The 20,883-nt window shown below is 39.9% G+C and overlaps 1 protein-coding gene and 1 long non-coding RNA gene across 2 annotated transcripts in view; one reads left to right on the top strand and one right to left on the bottom strand.

Moving 5' to 3' along the window:
* stk32a (serine/threonine kinase 32A) overlaps positions 1 to 20,713 on the top strand; it is a 47,899-nt gene extending 27,186 nt beyond the window's left edge. The window contains exons 6-12 of the mRNA XM_020599834.1: positions 4,075 to 4,112; positions 8,102 to 8,191; positions 8,913 to 9,016; positions 11,142 to 11,258; positions 12,374 to 12,499; positions 14,322 to 14,450; positions 20,645 to 20,713. Coding sequence (XP_020455490.1) covers positions 4,075 to 4,112; positions 8,102 to 8,191; positions 8,913 to 9,016; positions 11,142 to 11,258; positions 12,374 to 12,499; positions 14,322 to 14,450; positions 20,645 to 20,713 — 673 coding nt within the window. The remainder of the gene's footprint in view (positions 1 to 4,074; positions 4,113 to 8,101; positions 8,192 to 8,912; positions 9,017 to 11,141; positions 11,259 to 12,373; positions 12,500 to 14,321; positions 14,451 to 20,644) is intronic.
* Positions 1 to 20,883, bottom strand: part of LOC109960017 (uncharacterized) — a 53,591-nt gene that overhangs the window by 25,377 nt on the left and 7,331 nt on the right. The window lies entirely within an intron of this gene.

Here is a 20,883-nt window from a genome sequence, read left to right as displayed (position 1 = left end):
TGGATGTCTGAGACTATTCATTTGTTCTGTTTTGATTCAATAAATCTAATTATTCTGCTCATTTATTGTATTTATGATATCAATACCGAATCATGTTTTCGATAATATTTAAGCAGGTACTATGGTGTACATTTTTGAAAAGGTCATAAATATCCTGTGTTATTGTAATAATCTGAATTTTACAGAAAACAAATGTTAAATACCTGTAATGGCAGGTTTTTCTTCATTTTGAAGACCAAGAGCTTAGAAACACAGATCATCTATAAGAATCTAATGCCACCAAAGTAGCCACACATCTCCCAGACAGATTTCCACTTTTTGACTCAGTATTACTGTGCATGTAAAGTCTCATTGATGAAGATATCAGCTGATTCTAGTCTCAGTCTAAAGTGTTAATTGCAACAGAGTCAAAATTATATACTATTTTGTTTGAAACAAGTATAGGTCTGGACAGTGTTTGAAAACCCGAAGGGTGAGCTGAGACAGGGAGTTAAGTGGCTCTTTAATATCCACTGTCAGAAGAAGTCAGTCCGGCTCATCATCATCACCTCTACCTCACCAGCTTGGCTTTTACTACGCATTCACCTCCTAATGAGAATCGCTGCTTTGCTTTATCTCTTGAGCCAGTTGTCCCAGCCTCTCCTTATCCTGTGGCATCACAATGGCAGCATGGCCTTTAACTACAAAAGAGGCTTCTTTGCTCTCACTCACAACCTGCTTTCAGCAGCCACGCAAAACCACCCCCCAACCCCACCTGCCTAAGTGCCAGCCTTTGAGGCAAATGTCAGCTAATTACGGGTTACACTGTCGACCTTTCTCACCCCCACCTGAGCCAGCGCCACTTGATCCGCCATATCACCCTTAGAGCTGAGCTCCATGCTACAGGTTGACTCTGGGAGTGTGCTGCAGAAACACTCTATGCACATAACAAGCACGCACAAAAAACACAGGTCGGTTTGGCTTTGCTGGGTTCCCACAGAGGAGCAGACTTAATTAAAAAACTTTCTAACACTGAGGAGGCACCACTGTTCAATTTGGGTCCTGATTTTGATTGAGTTGTAGTCTTGAGTCTTGCTTTAGTCTAGTTAAAGTCAACAAAAATAACATAAAATGTTCTAATCTGCTTTCCATTCAGTGACCTTTGAATCTCAGATGAAACAAGAAATGGTCTGAGCAGCACAAAAAATGCTGCAATATGAAAAAAGAGAGTTATAGATCAGAGAAAATGAGGAGAATAATGTCTTGAAATGTGAAAAAAAGTCCAAGAGGGATGTCATCAGGCCCTGGACTATTCTTTGAAGTGGTTGACTGTCTTTGGGGACTTTGGTTTTGAAATCTGTTGTTAAAATTCTTTCTGCTTTCCATAACATTCACTTTTTATAGTTAGAGAGTAGTGACGGCAGTAAACCATCCACAGTGCATTACGATGATGAGAAGAAAGGGTAATTTGGAAAAGAGTGCATCTGTCAACATACTGTAAGTGCAATCACAGCAACAACAAACAAAAAAGACGGGTACTGGATGCAAACCGGCAAATGTCACTGTTTTGCAAAAATAAAGAAATGCATTGCAACAAAACACATTTTGACTAATGGCTCATTTTCCTGCCTGAAAGACCTTAAACAATGTTCTCTCTATTTTCTAGGAAAAAAAGAAACTGAATTTAAGACATTTCTATTGAAGTTAAAAAACAAAAGAAAGCTTGTATTCCTGTGTTAGTGCAATTCTGTCTGGGTGCTACATTTTTTTCTTAACATTTTTCTAGTTTAAACCTCTGAAGTTTTACAGCCAGATCCCACACCTCTTCGACTGTACAGGTAGTAGACCCAGCTTCCAGAACAACTTGACTTAACTATGTTGCCATTTGGATTTGTGTGTTTAAAAAATTAAATACAGGTGCAACAGAAACAAATTGGGAGAAAGGCAGAAAACACAAGCAGAGGCTGTAAGTTTGGGAAGAGCCTCAGTTTACACCTGTTCCTCTTCTCGGGTGTCTCAGCTACTCCCAGACCTTAACCTGCTGTCCCCGTCTTCCCCCTCATATGCATTAGATATTCATTTGCTTTCGTCACACACCTGGTGTACACTGGTGCAACACCTTTTCATTTTAAAGTTTTGATCAGAGATATTCACTGAAGCTAAATGACTCAACACAACAGTGAGTCAGCCTCCTGGAAGCTTGTACGTTTTATTTTTTAAACTGCAACACAAAATAGCACATTTACAGGACAGAGGACATAACATAGAAGACAAGACAATATAGACATTTACAAAGGAGACACAGGGGGTTTACATTTGGTTTGTGTGTATGAGAGTGTGTAGTGTGGGTGTATTCAGCTCTATATCACCTGGGATTCAGTAAATATTGAAGAAAGATAAGAATTAAAGAAAGTAGATTAATAAATTACACTGGAAAAAAAGGACTCACCGGGTCTTTGGATTTACACAAATTATGCTAGTATATGCAACGTAATTCATTCATATTTCCTCTGTTAACATAATTCAAACAAGTTAACCCCTAAAGAAAATTATGTTGGTTTTACACATTATCATTGTGTGGGACCGATGTACACATTGCAATCAAGTAAATCCAACAAATCTTTTTTTTCAGTGTAGGGGAAAAGAGGAAAGGGGTGGGGAAGTCAATTAAGAGGAAGTAAACCAAGTTGGGTTCGGGTGAGGACTTAAATCAGCAAGTAACTAATTAAGACTCAGAGTTGTCTGGTGATGTTTGTGCCCTGAACCACCAGCATGGCAATGACACGAGGCTCCAATACTGGGGGCTCCAGAGTGGCTCAGAAGGGGGAGGTCAGCAGGGCAGTTGCATCCTTGTTTTATGATTAAACCTTTGCCTTTTTGATTGTTTATCATGACTTATATTGATTATTGATTGTTGAGACTGAAACAGCTCGGGCTTTGACAGGAGAGGCCCGACCTGTTGCTGCTCCCAGACCCTGAGGAAGGAGCTTGTCTAAGAGGGTGTCAGCAGCCCAGCGATTTTATGTATGACTGAGAAAGAAATTAGTAGAAGTAGAAAGAGAGCTGGGTATTTAATATGAGCCATGAAAGCTCCCTGGCAGGGCAAACAGAGAGGAGAATGCCACCTACAGAAACTTCAATATCATCAACACTAAATAAATACAAAAAGACAGAGAACCACCCACACTGTTTTATTTTCAGGTAAAAATGTGGGAAGTGCAAATGCTAAAACCAAGATGTTCCAACAATCCAAAATCAAGGATTTTTTAAAATACAAATATAAAGTAGATTTTTAAGAGAGGATATATCTCATGGGCCCAAATGTGTGCGGATGCAATGTTGATGATTGATCAGATGACGTTGATGATAGACCAGAGGTGTCGCCTCAGCCTGGCACCACTGGGCATGTTATATAATTGTTCAGATTGGTCAAATGGGTCAGTGTACTGTAAGAGAAAAGTTATATTCTTGACTAAACTGAACAACAGTTTGAGATTTGATGAATGATATTACTGACAAGTTTTCATACTTACACCTAGCAGATTGTTTGAGTGGCTCCTATGAGTGTTCTACAGTGTGATCTGTCTCCCCTGTCGTGAAGTCATGCTTAAATTTAGGCAGCTTTACTTCTCCTGCCTCCTACTTTATCTAATTGGGCTGCAAAGTCAGGTCTCCACAGTTCATAAGCTAGATGTTCAACAAATAACTTATCTTCTCATTTCACACCCAAAGATACAGCATTACAATGTAGCCTCATTGTAAATAATTGCTATTGATTAGTCTTCACTCTGTTACCTACAATCCTTCTGTTGTTATTCCAGCTTTTCTACCCTGTGTTGTCAAAGCACGGCCCTTAAATTAGCCCTGCCTGCCACCTAGTAATATTTATGAGAAGTGTTTTTCAAACTGCAAGCAGTCATTTTGCACAGCCAGCCATGGAGGAGCTCTCGGCAGCTAAAAGCCTGAAACGGTGGCTGCCAGAACGAAAAGGACATGTTCTTTTGCACAGAGAGAGTGGGACAAAGAAACACATAAACACAAATACAAAAAACACACACAATAATTCCACTGCACTGTTTGTGTTTCCCCTTCCAGAGACATCAAACCTGACAACATACTACTGGATGAGCACGGTAAGACCCCTTTTCTAATTATATTTTTAATATATTCAAAGTGAAGGGGGTGGAATTTAAAGTCCATAAACTGCACAAAAAATTTTTTATTAGGTTTTCGTCATTTAATATTTGACTCGACTGACACAGTGACCTGACTTGACTTAGAAATTCCAAACTTAAGACTTAACTGCATCTGACTAAGGATTTTCCCACACCTCCAACCTGTGGTATCACTTCTACACAGCTCACAGTATGAAGAAGGACGATACCTCATTCCTTAAGTTATGTTAACAAACCCTGCATGAAGAAGGTTTTTTGCCTGTTCTAAATGACTGATTAAGTCTCATCATAGGTTTTAGTTTCACACAAATAGGCACATACACATGCACACACACACACACACACACACACAATAAAAGACACAGAGAGCAATGTGTGTGTGTACTGTATGTCAGAGGGAGAGAAACCATTTACTTTACAGACATTTGGAAACATGCACTTTTACTGAATTCTGCTACGTATGGTATATTTCTACTGCCTTCGTGAAAGTAGTTGGCTAAATTAAAGACTTTCTATCAGGAGCACTAGGTACTGTATATCTACCTTGCCAGCTGTTGCACAAACACTGGGCTGATATTTTTCTGAAATGTTGTGTGATGATGTTGCTTATGTTACCAATGAGGAGATGAAATTGGATGGCGCATGGAATACTGTGATGTTTTACGTCAATGTATAATTAACTAACAGTAACATTAAGGTTTCTCTTAATTTGTACTAAGGGATCTAGCCATGGAGAGCAGTCTGAGACCAACAGTCTTCATATTCACACCCACACACAGACACATGGAAGTCCTGAGATCTCAAAGGGCACTGGGCAGCTGCTCAAGGGAGCTGAGTGGGCGTGTGGGATGGCAACCCTGCTGTTGCTACAAACTGGAAACAGACAGATAGAGAGAGAAAAAGGGTGGGACAGAGGAAGAAAGAGCAAGACAAACAGGAATAGCCACAAGGATAAGACATGAAGGAGGAAAGTGATGAGCTAACATTTTTGGAAAGACAGATTTGTCAAAGGAAGAAAAATTGGCTTGACAAGGACAGAAACAGATAAAGGAAGAAGAGAGATAAGGAGAAAAGAGCAAACAGAGATTGAGGGAGTGGCAGATTTGTCATCCTCAGCCAGATTTGCACAGGACAACGCATGTATTCACTCAGTATTTTCGTGCAGAACTGTAGTTTACCTCTCCACTGATGTTTAAAGCAACATGAGATAATGAGGGGGCAAATGGGCCGTGTGCTTCTGCACACCATTTCAGTTTTGCAAGCTGAAACTGCCCCTTGTCTCCCGGGTTCCTCTGTGAGCTGCTTCTTGCAAAGAAAAACAATTTATCTGTAATGTATGGGCTGTTGTCTGCTATCCACTGTGAGCACTCACTACCTGTGAGAGAAGTCTGTACATTACAGGGATATTGAAAAAAACCACAGGTCTCTCTACTACCACACAAACACAAAGGAGGGCTTGGACTCTAAGTTCATACATGCATATGGGTTTATCTGGATGACGCAAACATTTATGGTATTGGTAGGATTGAGTTTTACAGAGGGTATGTCCTGCCTTGTTGTACATGTCGTTCTGTGGGTAACAATTTCGATAGCACAATACTTTCATGACAAAATTACTTTGATTCAAGCGGAGATGCAACAGCAGTTAATTCTGTGGTATTCAAGCCTCTAAAGCACTCTTTTGTTTTTACAGAATAACATGTCAATATGCTAAACAACTCCAGCGATAGGGCATGAAAATAATTTCTTTTCTGAAGATGAAAAGAGAGGGAAAGTAATTTTCTACCTAGTCTGACTCAGTTATTTCTAATGTATTATGTCACGAAAGGCTGATTAGCCTCCTCTCTGTCTCTGCAGCTAGAGGCCCCTTCTAGCCACTTTTGGAAAGGGTATTTTAAAATAAAAATATTCTGCCAGAAATGCATGTTTTGTTTTTCTTCTGAGGATCCACTCACAATGAACCCAGCTAGTCAGGAACCACTGCTTATTACCTCCATTCACTTTACCAAGAAAGAATTCCACTAACACCGCTGTGGTGAGGGTCTGTTAGCCAAAATCAACATACTGCACACTATTCCATCGTACCAATTTGAAGACCGTTCCATAATTTATCTCTTATTCTTCCTCTGACTATGAATAAACTCTGTTTGTCCAGTTTTACTACCTTTCTGATTGTTTAGATCAGGTTACTCAGTGTTATGTCTGACACATGGCTGAGTGAACTAGAGTCCAAATTACACAATTGATGTTGAAAAATGAGCATTTAAAAACACTTAAGCAAACCCGTGAGACTAAACAGCATCAGTTACTGGTCATTGGCGGCTGTCCCACAGATCCAAAGAGGCGTGAACTGACCAAGCACTGCTACAGTACTATCCTCAGAGCTGTTGTGAAATCATCTATGACAATTTGCTTAAACATCCAGAACTTTTTTTTTTTTTTTTTTGCTACAAGGTACTTTTAGCCCAGCAACCCAGCATCATGATGAGGTTTGTCTCTTTCTTCCTGCTGGCTACTGTGCAAAACCCCTATCCTAAATCTGTCTTCTGCAAAGCTAAGAGAGAAGAATACCGAAAAAACGGTGCAATTATGTGATAAACAGGAGGCATCATTAAATATGAAAGAAGATTCACTCTTACTCAAGCAAGTCTGAACTGATGTTAATGCAGTCTGATGACTGCATTAACAATGGTCCTTTTATATCAGCAAAGCACTGCCAAATCTCTTTCTGCACCAGCTACACTTACACACCACAGCATATTCCAAACGGTTAAGGACAATGACCTATCAAGAAGTGTAAAATAGAAGAAAAAAGATGTAGGGTTTATGGTGGAAAAAAGAAAATTAAAACCTGCAGAGAAGGAGAGGGAATAAAAAAAAACCCAGAAGAAAAAGACAAGGAGAATTTTTTCCCAGAGAACAGATTTGTTCTGGCAGCTCTCTTATCTGTAGGGCCCAGTGTCTTTGTGTAAATAAACTCTGTGACTGGCCAGCTCCTGTCTGCTTTATATTCACACACAGTTATCTGTTTGTGTGATAAAACACTCTACTTTTGAAAAATGTGTGTACAGTATGCTGCTGCTTTTGTATAGTGGTCTTACTGTACAGTCCTGTATGTGCCTGTGGGGTTATCAGGGACACCCATTCAGCCGAACAATTACTCTGCGGCAAAACGGCTGTTTCGCTGTCTCACTCAGTATGACACACACGCACATACAGTGTAGATTCAGCTCATTAGTGTGTGCTCAGTGTGCATGGCAACAACTCTGAGCCATCTTGCGGCAGTGTGAGACACAGATCAGCGGTTTGACTTTGGAAACTGCTGAATTTGCTCCTCATTCTCAGTCACAATATCATACTGTACAACTTCCATTTTGACAGTTAAAGCCTTGGTTAATTTACAATGTATACATTTTAATAATTTCCCTGTGACAACATTATGATTGCAAGAGTACATAAAGAAAAAGGCACTACTTTAACAGGTTGGGTAGTACATTAAAATTCCCTTGATCCTCATTTTTGCACATCTAACACTTACATAAGCTGTGTACAAAGTAGAACACCTGCATCTATAAGCTGTAGTTACATTTAATCCTAAAAGAAAAGCCTTAAAGTTCAAGGGGAAACAGTTTGTACTCGAAGCCATAAACGCAGCTTTGTGGTGAAATTCAGTAAGTTTGTATATGCAAACATGATCTGTGAGGGGGGTGGCTGTGGCTCAGGAGGTAGAGTGAGGTTGACAGGTCAATACCAGGCTTTTCAGTTCCTTAAGCAAAACAATGTAATCCTAGTTGCTCCCAGTGATATCACCAGTGTGTGAATGTGTGAGCATTTGTGTGTGCAAATGAGTGAATGGGAGATATTGTAAAGTGCTCTGTGTGTGCACCAATGTGTCGAAAAGCGCTATATAAGTATAAGACCATTTACACAACCTCATTGGTCTACAGGGCACGTTCATCTAACGGACTTCAACATTGCAGCGATTGTAAAAGACGACCTAAAAGCGACATCCATCGCAGGAACCAAACCATACATGGGTAAGAAAATACATGTTTGACCGTTGCTTTACAAGGAAACTTCAACACAGAACTTGAAAGAGAAGCTTGAGAGTTAGTTTTTTAAACCAGGTGCCTTAATCCACAGGAAGCATGGGAAATAACTCAGACTGCAGACAGCATGTGTGCTTATCCAAATTTTAAGAGTAATTAAATGATTGATGAAGAGATGTATGATGGATGATGGACTGAGGGAACATGCAGGAAAAAAATAACCAAAGAGAAGAGATTTTAGGCCAACACTTGACATTTTACAGAAAGTAATATTGTCATTATAGACAAATGTTTACCCTTGTCAGCACAGCTGCAGTCGACCTACAGTAGTGACTAGATCGATGTGGATTCAGCTCAGATCAGATAGGAGCTAAAACAATTTCAGAGGATATGACTGCTGCATTTTGTGTTTTACTGTGTGTATGAGCATGTGCGTGTCATCAAGATGTTTTTACTTGTGTCTATGTGTCTGTTTTTTTCCTAATAAAGTGAGTGTTCATGATGAAGAATGATGTTTTAATCACGTGCAACTAGATTTCAGCCAAATCCTCTGTGCAGTAGTATTTAATTCATTGTTACTAAAATAAAATAAAAAAAACCTCTCTCTCAGCAGCTTCAGATAAACTGCACTTTTGGCATCGGAGGTCGGGTTCTGAAGTCTGTGCACCACACTCCATTTAATTTTGTTGTCTGTTTTTCTGTCAATCAGCTCCAGAGCTTTTTCAACCTTTTGAAGGGTTCCACCCCGGCTACTCCTTCTCTGTCGACTGGTGGTCACTGGGCGTCACAGCCTATGAGCTGCTGAGAGGACAGGTAACTCAGACACACAGACGGAGCACTACGTCCGCATCCCATCTCACGTCAGCGTGGCCTGGCACATTTTACTGCATTGAATAATAAAACATACACTGCTAAAATCCTCTCAATAGCAAAGCAGACATTCAAAAAGTCATCACCCACCAAAACAACAAAAAGGAAGGCTAAGCTATAACTGAATTTTACATTTAAGCTGACCTTACTAGGGAAACCCTTTAAATGTTTAGTCACTGTGTGAGACGAATTGCTGCCGGAGAATGAGAAAATTGAATTTGATTTATTTCGAGAGCCATGAAATCAAAATAGATCTTAAAAAATATTATTTATTTAATTTCTTGCTGGTCCCATCTGGAGTAGGTTAATTCTCCTATCATGGAAATAAACACAGGACATAATTTTTCACTTGGTCTCCTAGTGATTTCAGACTGCAGCCGCAGAACTTGCTCTCACGTTTCAGCATGGTGAATAAACACAAACTGCAGTAACATTTTCCTACACTAACAAGGACTGAGAACACCTGAAACTGATCTAGAGTTGTCATAAAATGTTAATGGAACAATTTCTAAAAAGGTTACACCCAGTACTATCCCCTCTCACCCTTCTTGACAGTTATTTTACGCGATCACTTTTGGTTATGCTTTCTAAAATGCATTGTGACCTCTTCCTGACTTTAAGAGTCACAGCTTACACCCATTGAAATAGCTTTAGTCCGCCCTTAAGCTTTCTTTTAAACCTCAGAACCTTTCTTTATCCTTTCTAAAATATGTTCTGTCCTCTGTCTGACCTCTAACCAACACCTTCTTAAGCCGCGTCCTGTGATTTTCATGTACGCTTCAATCTCCTCTCATTCAGAGCAGGATTGCTGAGCATAGTTTCATACCCATAAATTACTTAGAGTGACATACTGTAGACTCTTTTTTCTCACAGCTCCACTTTTTAGATGTTCCTCCATAATCCCCGTCACAGACTCTTTCACCCCTCTGATACCACCTTTACCTTCACCCAGACAATTCATTTTTACTCGCCTCTGTCTCCTAAGGGCGTTCTTCTACACTTTTCTCTGAATGCCTCATTTTAACACCATCTATAAAACCTAAATATGTCTCAGGGCATTAAATAGCCTGTTGGATGTGTGGAATTATTTGGCTGTGGGAAATGGACAGCCAGCTCACTATTATCCAGCTCCAGGCAGTTTTTGAGCCTGTACTTCATCATATCTCTCTCCCTCTTGAGCTCCAACCACCATACTTCACTTTCAGACATTCAACCCCTCTCTCAGTAACTGCGCTTCCTTGCTGGGCTTGGCCTCTGGTTGCATCTCTCCACAATCACCAATCAATTTGTGTCATTTGTTTGTTTCCCCTCCTCCAGCCTCTTCGTATTTATTTTTTTATGTATTTATTTTCTAATTAAGATGAAACCTCTCCGGCTTCAGAGAGGAAGCAGGGATAACTTGATAAGCTTACAGCACAAAACAATGCAAATATATTATAATACTTGAGCCAATATCTGCCTTATTCATCATCTGATTTCTGAACATCTGAATTCAACAGAATATATCACTGATTATCTGACACCTCAACTGTGCCAAGTTTGGGGAGCATCTGCAGAACGGTAAAATAATTGCTGTAATACAATAAATGAAACTGAAGAATGATGAGGCTCCCATATATGTTGCATGTCATTGCCATTTTGCTTTCATCTTTCCTGTCTGACTGCATGATGAACCATCTGACAAAACAGAGAAAGCATTGAGTGTGCAAAAAGGTTATATGCCCATGCATCACACTGCTATAATAATGTATACAAACTATGTGGGAGAAAGAGGCAAAGGAAAGGACTGTCCCACAAAGAGCCTTCTCCCACTGAACTGCAGAGGGTTTAAGTTATCATTTGAGATTAGTCCCTTATTGTCCGTTTCCTGTATCATTTGTTCCCATCAGTGCAGGAAATGGGTTCACAGAAGGTGAACACAAGGAGAACTGGTGCAGTGTGGGAGTAATGCGGGAACAAACTTTAAAACATACTTTATCAAAGAAACTCCTCCAGGCAGTGCATGGCTGTGAATAGTAGTTGTCTGTAACACGGTCTTCTTTCCCTTCCTCTTATCTGCTCTCCTCAGAGACCATATGTGATGAGATCCAGCACACCAGCTAATGAGATTCTTCAGACCTTCCACAAGGTCCACCCCAGCTACCCAGCAGGCTGGTCTTTAGAGATGAAGTCTCTCCTCAGAAAGGTAAACAAGTGGCATGCAATATAATAATGTAGAATATACCATGGCAGTTTGTTGGCAATTAGGCTCCTCACACCTCCCCAGAATGTACTGTAGTCATTTATTTTCACTGATGGTGCCTGGTGGCAAAATTGAACTCTACAATACTACCATACAACACAACATCGGTAAAACATCATGCACACCTTGACCAGTGCTGTGTGATCATACAGGCGAGAGAGGTAGAGTATGAATTTTACTTTTGAATTCTTTTTTCCTGCTGCATTGACAATAACTATAACCAGTACTTCACAAGGGATTTATTTGTTTATAAAAAAATCATGCAGTTAATAGTGCATCTTTAGAGTTGTAATTATTAAGTTTGATCAGTATTCAAAAACAGGAATTCGTGTAGTTGGTACAGACTGGCCTATCACATTGTAACTGTTACTCAGCACACAGACAAATAACTCTGAGGAACGAAGCCAATATGACTGTAGAGTCACAAACACAGAGTTCATTAACACTATTCATATCTCTCTTTAGTTACAATCACTTTAAGATAGTGCTTTACATATAATATAATTAGCCTACAGTCTATTAACTGTTAGAAGTCCTTATTACTGCATCACAATTAAGCCACTTGCAAAGCTAACAGACACAATATTGCTGTAGTGAATGAGTTTTGTCTTGGCTGCAATCCACTGCAGTCAAACTGTTGCATTGCTTCGTGCTCAGACTTCTCGCACCTCATTGCCATTCCAGTCGCATGTGTAAATGTGTGTGTATGAAGGAGAGAAAGAGCGTGTGTATGTGTGTGTTTGAGAGATGTAAAGAAAGTGAGAATGCAAGGGGAAATTTCTATGCTCAGTATAACTGTCCTTCATCTTACACACTTCACAACCTGCTGAATTCTCATCACAATCAGCTTCCTATATGTAATGCGTTTTCTCTTCCCTCTTCCTTTATCCCTTTGTCACCCTTTATCCCCCTCTCTTTCCATCCTCTCCAATCCTTTTCTCCTTTTCTCCCACCTCTAACCTCTCATTCTCAGACACATCCTTAAGAAGGACTCTGCCTCTAACCTTGTCCTTCCCTATGGACAATCATTCTTACTCTGATCCTTTTATTTCCTTCAGTTGATGTGCATAGATGCCCAGAAGCGCATTTCCTGTCTAGCAGAGCTACAGGATCTCGACTACATGTCAGATGTCAACTGGGACTCTGTGCTCAGCAAACAGCTTCCTCCAGGCTTTACTCCCAATGTGAGTGTCACTAAACTGCGTGCTACCTCAGTATGCTACCCAACAAAGCACTCGCACCTGAATAGAAGAGTGTTTATGACATTGTCCTGTTAAATTGTATTACTAATCAGATCCACCACACTTTCTCCAATCCACTGTTTCCCAAAAAAAATGGCACAAAAAATCAGCACCATCAAATGCTTAAACAACAAAATAACATCCAGTAACAAAAACAACACAATACCAAATGACTAAAAAGCCATCTGTGGATGCCAAAATCCAAAATAACTTACAGCTTTCTCAGAGTATAAAAACATGATTGTTCTGTTTTTAAACTTCAGTCCCTGAAACCCTCCTCCTTTCTGCTGTTCCCTTATTTCTATTGCCATGCCAGAATTTCCCCTAAGGGAACCAAGATGTAGGGGGGGAAAAGATGTAGCCAGAACTGCCCACCCTTCATCTCATCTTTTCTAGTCCAGCTGCAAGCATCGCCACCTGCTGGGCCAAGCTGATTTCCCACTGAGTGTGTTGAGACCTAGATGCAAAATAAAAGGATAAAGTAGCACATGTGTGTGTGCATCTTACTGTAGATACAGACAAAAGCAGAGAAAGCCTCCACAAGTTTACCTGCAGCTCTACAGGTGGTCTCTGGATCATTATAACAAATTCAGTGGATATAGCAGCTGCACTTGCACTTAATACCATTAAGCAGAAAGTCAGACTGCTTGCAAATGGATGTGCTGCAAACTCAGAGGGCATTCTTCATCTTCAGAGTCAGATCTACCTCCCTCTCTACGATGAGCTGGCGTCCCGGTCTGGGCCGTGCTGTACAGCTGCGGTCTTTGTTCAAAGCCCACGGTGTACTAGCGATGTCACAAAGAAAAACTGCATCTCACCTTAGCTGATTTGCTACTGGGCTGTTTTAATGGTGTCTCTGAAGTTTAACACAGAATTAGCTTAAATAAAACTTATTTTAGACTCAGTTTCTAAACGTTCTCCACCATGGGTCCGAGAAGAGCCGCACACTGTCTTGTGAGTGTGAATCCTCCAGTATTAGCATACAAAGCCTTTACCTGAGCCAAAGCAGCAAAGCCATGTTCTATGTGTTTGGAAGGGGGCAGGGAGTTGTCTTTCTGCTCCTCTCTGCTTGGAAAATCAACATTAGTTTATTAATTGTTCATAAGAAAAAGGTTTTCTCTGAAATGTTTCCTGGCCCTGTGGGCACTACCTATAGCTGTCTTTGTTGGTCAGTCCCATCGACACAACGATCAAGCAACTCTCACTGCTTGGTGCCACAGCTGCAAGCGAACACATGACTAAATGACTTGATCTCATTCTAGGAAAAGTATATACAGTAGCAACTGTCGAGCAGTGGGTATCCCAGCAGCCAGGTTGGCACAGCTGAGGGAAAACACAGAAGATCAATGGGGAATTGACAATGTCTCTCTAATTATAGACTCATCCTCTGTCTTTAGTTTCCTACAGACTATTAATGTGTAGACATGAAGGGAGAACTCTACCCTTATGTTTTGTTTCCTAGCAATCAGTCTGCTTTGTCTTTAATGGCATGCTGCCACTCAAGCCTGGTGTTTGTGCAATGCAACCCTCTATCTGTACTCGTCTGCAAAAATAGTCTCTAAGTGAAGACAACATGTTTCACTGGAAATTATTCACTAGAATCATACCTGTCAATACAGTGATAACTTCTATTTTGCCCCCCCAAAAATACACTTACGGTAATATTTTTTATTACACTGCTCCGCCAACGTGACTGGTTTGGTGGAGGCATACAACTGTAACTCTACAGCAGTTAAATGTGTACCTCTACTGAATGTCTCTCTAGAAACGAAGACTAAACTGTGACCCTACTTTTGAACTGGAGGAAATGATACTGGAGTCCAAACCGCTTCACAAGAAGAAGAAAAGGCTTGCAAGAAAGACCAGGGACCAGGGGTCTGATGGGTCGCCACAGGTAAGGCTTTCAGTTAGTAACATTAAACACAGTAATTGCACATTACACAGGAAGGATGAAAAGGGTTTGCTCCAAAATGAGACAACACCTCCTCAAAGCAGTAGCATTTATCAAGAGACAGTGGAAAACTTAAGGTAGGCTTGAGCTTTATCAAATCACTTTTACAGAATATATAATTTAAATTCCAAGCACTTCTGTAACTACCAGTGTTTCGCTAAAAAGTTTGAATATACACTTTAATTTTAGACTGGTTCATCCTGTCCTCAGTGGATCTAAGTCAGTACTCATCATTATTCGTTAAAGAAAGCTGCCCGCTGTTTTCCTTTGGCCCAGTTAGAGGTGATAAGCTGCTTCTTAGTGTGTCTTTTAAATGTGTCTGGAGCGCTATTAAGATGCCGAGGACATGTTTTAGAGCTCAGAATAAATGGGTCCTCTGGCAGCTGCACATATGGAGGAGGCAAACAATTCAGTCACCTGCAGTGTAGTTCTCTTTCATTTCCAGCCTTTTACTCTGTCCTCAAAAATCTGCAGTTGTCTGTTTTTACAAAATAAAGAGGAAAGCAAAGGTTCATGTGATCACGCCATCAAGTGAAACATGGGTGGAATATACGCACACAGAAATACACTCAATTTGTGTATGAAAGCACCTGAGTGAATATGTCAATTTAAAAAAATACGAAAATATCACAAAACCTCCCACAAATTAATTCATGAAACAAACTTAAATGCCATATTTCTGTTATGGCTTATACAATGTTTTTCCACTGTTTGAGGTCTGACATGTACTCTTACACTGTTTAATTGCACCCAGCTGGAGAATTAGCACCTCTGAGTATTTATTTCTATGTACCAACACTATTTACATAATGGTATTGGCTGGAAATGTGCATTATTTGAACAAAATCTAGCTATAATGTGCACAACATTTAGATGGAAACCTGACTTAGATCTATCCCGAGTCTATAGTCATTCACTGACATATATTGGTGCATAAGAGAAACAGGAGAATTGCTATTTCTACAGTAAAGATACAGGTCCATTTTCAACCTGTTGTCACTAGAGAGATTTTAGTAATGCAACTGTAAAACAGGCATCCAGGTCTGTTTCTAAGAAGAAATGTGCACAATAGAGGAGTCAATTTATTGGGGAAGTGCCACAATAAATTTTAGGTCTCTGTCCAACCTTGAATCATTAGATTTTTCCACTGAGACAGTAAAAGAGATCAGGAGGTGAACACAAACAAAGCAGGTCCCCATTTGATTATTTATTGTTTACTACTGGCAATAGAGCAGTAGTGTGTGTTGGGTCTGGCTGCTATACTAAAATATTGTGCCACACCTCTGAAACTTGTCCTCACACATACTGTACAGTATGCAAACGACCTATGGTTTGGCCCTCCTCCCACTTTGTGGTGCATTACATTAGTTGGTGGGACTCTTCCAATAGAAGTGAAGCACTCCGTTTGGTCTAGACTCCAGAGGACAAATGTGCGAGCCTGCAATGAAAAGATCGGCCTGGCCTGAAGTGTGCCATGTTTTATATAAGCTGACAACTGGTGTGGAGAGCTGCCTATGTGTTGTAAATATCAGTGATACCTCACTGTGCAGCCAGACAACACCTGTCATCCCTTGGCCCACTCAGACACAGAGAAAGTCTCTTATTCTAATGAAATAATCATATCAACTTTTCAGAAAAACCCTTCATATGTTAATAGAAACATGTCTGACTAAAGGAAAGTAGTATTAAATAAATGGCTTTGTAGCTTACATTTTCTAATTAAATTGCCTTAATTCATTCTTGACATGTAGACAATATTTAATTAATGCAGCTCAACCAAATCCGGGGATAGTAATACTCAGTGGTATTTGCTTGACATGTCTTTAACATGAAAAGGAAGACGGCCACTGTAAAATTACTTAAACGATAAACTACTACATTTATAAGGAAGATTCAGGTTGTTATGCACTGAAGTGAGGCATCTGCTAAAGTTTCTTAAGAGAGTTTAACATTAGCTCCTGGCCCGTTACTGAATTGGCTACAGTGTCATTTAAATCGTTATCTTTTTGTATGCCCTGTTTTCTAAACACTTTGTTACAGTATGTGTGTTCACATTTGTTAAAATCTGAATTGACTCTGGTCAACGTTTTGGTGGGACTGGAACCTTTGCTATAAAATACAAAAGTTTTCACCTTTCTTTCAATGTGATTTATTTTATGTATTATATATTATTCATTTCAAGTCATCATATTTTGCAGTGTGTTTGTCTGTCAGGGAGAAGACTCACTACTGTCTATAAATATCAGTTTGTGTTTATGCAATGCTTCACCATATCCATTTATAAAGGACCTGAGGGGCCACTTTGGATGGATGAATGTTAGAGAGGCTATGAAAGAAAGTGCTGATGAGTGTAAGAGAAAGGAGAAGGAGATACTGTAGCCTGTGGAGCATATCTGAGCATTACAGATCAATAGTGAAGGGAGAAAGCTAGCTGCCCTAATGCCTGTCCCATCAATTCTTACTCATTACTATTACTATTACTATTATTCCTCCTGTCCTCTCCATTGTTCCTCCTCTTTCCTTATCCTCCGACTCCTTCCACAATGCTGTCAACATGTTGCTCTCACTTCCCCCATACAGTCTACATCCTCTTCATCATCCATTTTTCAATCACTGACATAATACATTTCCCTTACCCCACTGTAACATTAGCTTAAACCTAAGTGTTTCTCAACACTTTGTCTGCACCTCCCCTCAGCAAGTTTCAGGTCATAGCGTTGTCTTCAGCTGCAGCAGGCAGCTGTTATCAGCAAAAAGCTCTAAAGACCCACCGCATGCTACTTCTCAGCACCAAGCAGCAGACATGGAATAACTGGTGACCATGGTAGATCACTTTGTTGATAAAGAACAAGATAGGTGCCTAAGGAGATCAAACACAGAGCTAAAAGGACAGTAGGGTTGGACTTGGATCTTCCAGGTGGTCAGAAGACATGAGGAAAACTCAAGAAAAGACCCATAATATTTAAATTGAGGTGAAACATAAGTCTGAAGTTTTAAGCATGACAAAATTGGAGAACAGGGTTTTAGCATTCCTCTAATTCATGTTCAAATATTCTCTACAAAATGCTTAAGAGTCACAGAAATTGCACATACATAATGTAAAATCACTGAACTAGTATTAGAGTATAGGAAATCACTTGAACAATACACACCTGATTGCTCTAAAATCCATAGCACAGATGCCAAAAGTTTTTTTTTAAATGCAGTGCAGGAACTGAGAAAATACACAACTTATATCATATGTGATCACAGTTTTTTATATATTTTAATTTAAAAGGGCACTGATGTCTTGTGCCTTTTGTGCTGTGGTCATTTTTAAATGATTAGGGTATTATTTATTTATTTAGTATTATTTAAATTATTACAGGATGTGTGACTGTCACATAATTCTTTATTCAACCACTGTACACATTAAAAAGAAAGAAGTCAGTCCCATTACACTATAAGCTCAGACACACACAGAGAAATGTCCCAGCTGGGCTCTCCTCCAGCAGAGCACTCCCTGTTGGTCTGCCTCATTAAATGGAAAGTTTAATCTAGCAATTGAAACAATTAGCTTCCGAACTGTCTTTTTAAAAGCATCAAATAAAGAGAGAGAGAAACGTGTGGTGAACTGTCTACAGTTAACACATCTGTTCTGTCTGTAAGGCCAGATGCCTCTTTTGGCATTGTGCATGAAAGCCAAGCTTCCTTTCCAGCCTTCTCTCTATAACTCCATCCATCTCTCTGTCAGTCCCCCCAGCCACTCATCCATCCATACGGTCCTAAAGGGAAGGAATCAACACTTTGGAAGTCTTGACAAAGTCTGATTTACACTGTAGAGGAGTGGTGAAGGACAAAGCAAGTGTGAAAGAGAAAAGGAGGAAAAAAAACAAGCAAGCCATCCAAACCTTTCAGGGCCTGAGTTGAAATCTAGAGTGTAGCTACACAAAGTTTGAACTAGAAACTTTTCAGTTAAATCAGCTGTGACATGTTTACCTGCTCTTACCTAAAACTCATGGGCAGTTCCTTGCTTTGTTTTGAAGGCAAGGCAGTGTGCACTTTATATCAACTGCTGTCAAAAGTACAGACACAAGACAACTGGAAAATCTTATGACACTTAATCCAGTGTGTTCTGTACTTTTGTTCAAGGCTCTTATTCTTGTATTTGTGAATATCCACAAAGTGCAGTGGCAAGATTACCGCATGTGACTGGACATTAGCTTAAATTTCTCTTCATACAGTCTGTATGGCATGAATGTACAACGTTTCTAAGGTATCAGATAAGTAAAGAGCGAAGTGATAATTTATAATAGACCTTATTTACACTTAGCAACATGGTCTACATATGTTTGAGACACATTTTATCAAGATATATGAACTGTAGACATGAGGAAGCTTAATGCCTCTCATGTAACTACATGTAGTCAATCCATACCAATTATCCAAAGGTGTTAGCTACCTAGCTAAAAACTGCTGCTGTTTTTGTTAAGGTGCACTGACAGATAGGGAAACTAAGATGGATGGATGCAAATAGAACTGTGAACTGGCCAATGGAAATGTATATTTGTGGCTAAATGAAATGAAAAGATATTAAACCACATCTGGGCTTTATCAAGCCATGGGACCTTTGAACAGCCCAGCATAGATAGGGTTACAGATGCTCTGAAAACAAACCCGTTTAGCATGACATCAGTTAAAACAGATACTGTATGAGACAGGAGGAGAGACACATAAGCAAAAAGACAACAGCAACAGTCAGGCCCTTTAGAAAAATATGCCTCTAAATGCATAGCACAGATGTTTAGCTTGCAGGAAGGTTGATGTCTTGTTGAGCAAAGTTTAGCAGGTACAGTACTGAATCCTGCCTGTACTAGGGAGAAATTCCACTGCTAGCACACTGGCAGTCTATTTTGTGTGCAACTTCCTCCAGTAAATGCTAACCAATGTTATTGCTGTAAAGAACAAAGTTTTTTTTCTGAATCAAGATTAAAAAGGTGACAGAGAAACCAGAGATGCCCTGTAAATGAACTGGTACATGTATAAATTAAATGTGGGGAAAGGTTTTACAAAAGTGTTGTTGTTATTGTCTGATTGTGCTGTGCCTTTAGAGCTAAGAATATATCACTATGACAGCGTCAGAGAGATGTCATATCTCTTTTGTATCACAGCTATCACTGATGTCTGACAAATGATGATCAGTATTCCTCCTCTGCCTGTTTGTAGCTTTGTCCTTTGTGAAGTCTGCATTCACCCACACAGGCCCTGTCTGGATGTTTGGTGATTATGTTAGTTAATGTTCCGTGTTCATGTGAATCTGTATTTTTCACTTGTAATTAAGATGTATGCCCCCGCTTTGCAAACAGCTCCCTCTCCTCTTGTTTTCTTCACCTTCCTACCTTAATTCAGTTGATGGCTGTTGGTCTGCCAGTGGCTGATCCCCCACTGAGACAGCACCGGCACAGAGCCTCTCTGTTGGGGGGTGTGACTTTGGGAATCAGACACTCCTGAGCTTGGAGTTTTGACTGGTGGGGTTTGAGGGGAAGCAGGACATGGTCATATGTGCATGTGGGCCTTTATGTGTGATCTATTTTTCAAGGCCAATGCCCTTAAATGTCTTAACCTTAGGAGGTTGAGGAATTCCTTTAAGGTGCAAATATACTGAAGGTCCCAAGCGACCAGATTTAGGGTGAATGAACACACACTTGTGCATTTGTTCATTTCTCCCTTTCGGTTCTCGTGTCTCTGTCACAATGTTGTAACAATGATGGATCTCTATTATCTTGCTCCTCATTGTCTCCTTGGGAGAGAGACAAAGCACCTGTCTACTTATCTTGGCAGCAGTGTGACAACACCTGGCATGACAAAGTAAGATGTTCTCACCTGATTAAGGTGGTTAAATGCGTATGAAGCAGATGGAGAGATCAGAGCGTCCTCTACTGTTAGATCAATTTCCTCTACTGGTATTTTATTAAAGGAAAAGAATGTGATATGATAATGAGTAGTGTGTACTGTACCACGAATGTGTTATGCTGTACCGTGTCTGAGGTCGTGGATGCCACCCCACGAGTCATGTCTAAAACATTGTGTGCATTTAATGATTCTGTTAAGCTGACTATTATTAAGTTGCTGATGGTTTGTGATTGTGTCTCCTGCAGAACGGTCATTTGCAGCAGCGACTGGATAATGTCCAGAGAGACTTCATTGTCTTTAACAGAGAAAAGTAAGAAATCTCCACTACCTTCCTTGCACATTCTCTACAATCAATACTTTGCATCTTTTGTGCAATAGAAACATCTTAACTATCAGTGTTGTGGTGCTAATAATAAAGCCCTCTTAATTATTTTAAAATGTCAATTAGATAAATAAAATATAAAATAAACTAATTCTGTTTGAT

This window comes from Monopterus albus, unplaced genomic scaffold (assembly GCF_001952655.1).
Source record: "Monopterus albus unplaced genomic scaffold, M_albus_1.0 scaffold42.1, whole genome shotgun sequence".
In the NCBI taxonomy this organism is placed as follows: Eukaryota; Metazoa; Chordata; class Actinopteri; order Synbranchiformes; family Synbranchidae; genus Monopterus; species Monopterus albus.
Note: the sequence above shows the minus strand (reverse complement) of the source record. Positions and strands in the feature narration are given on the sequence as shown.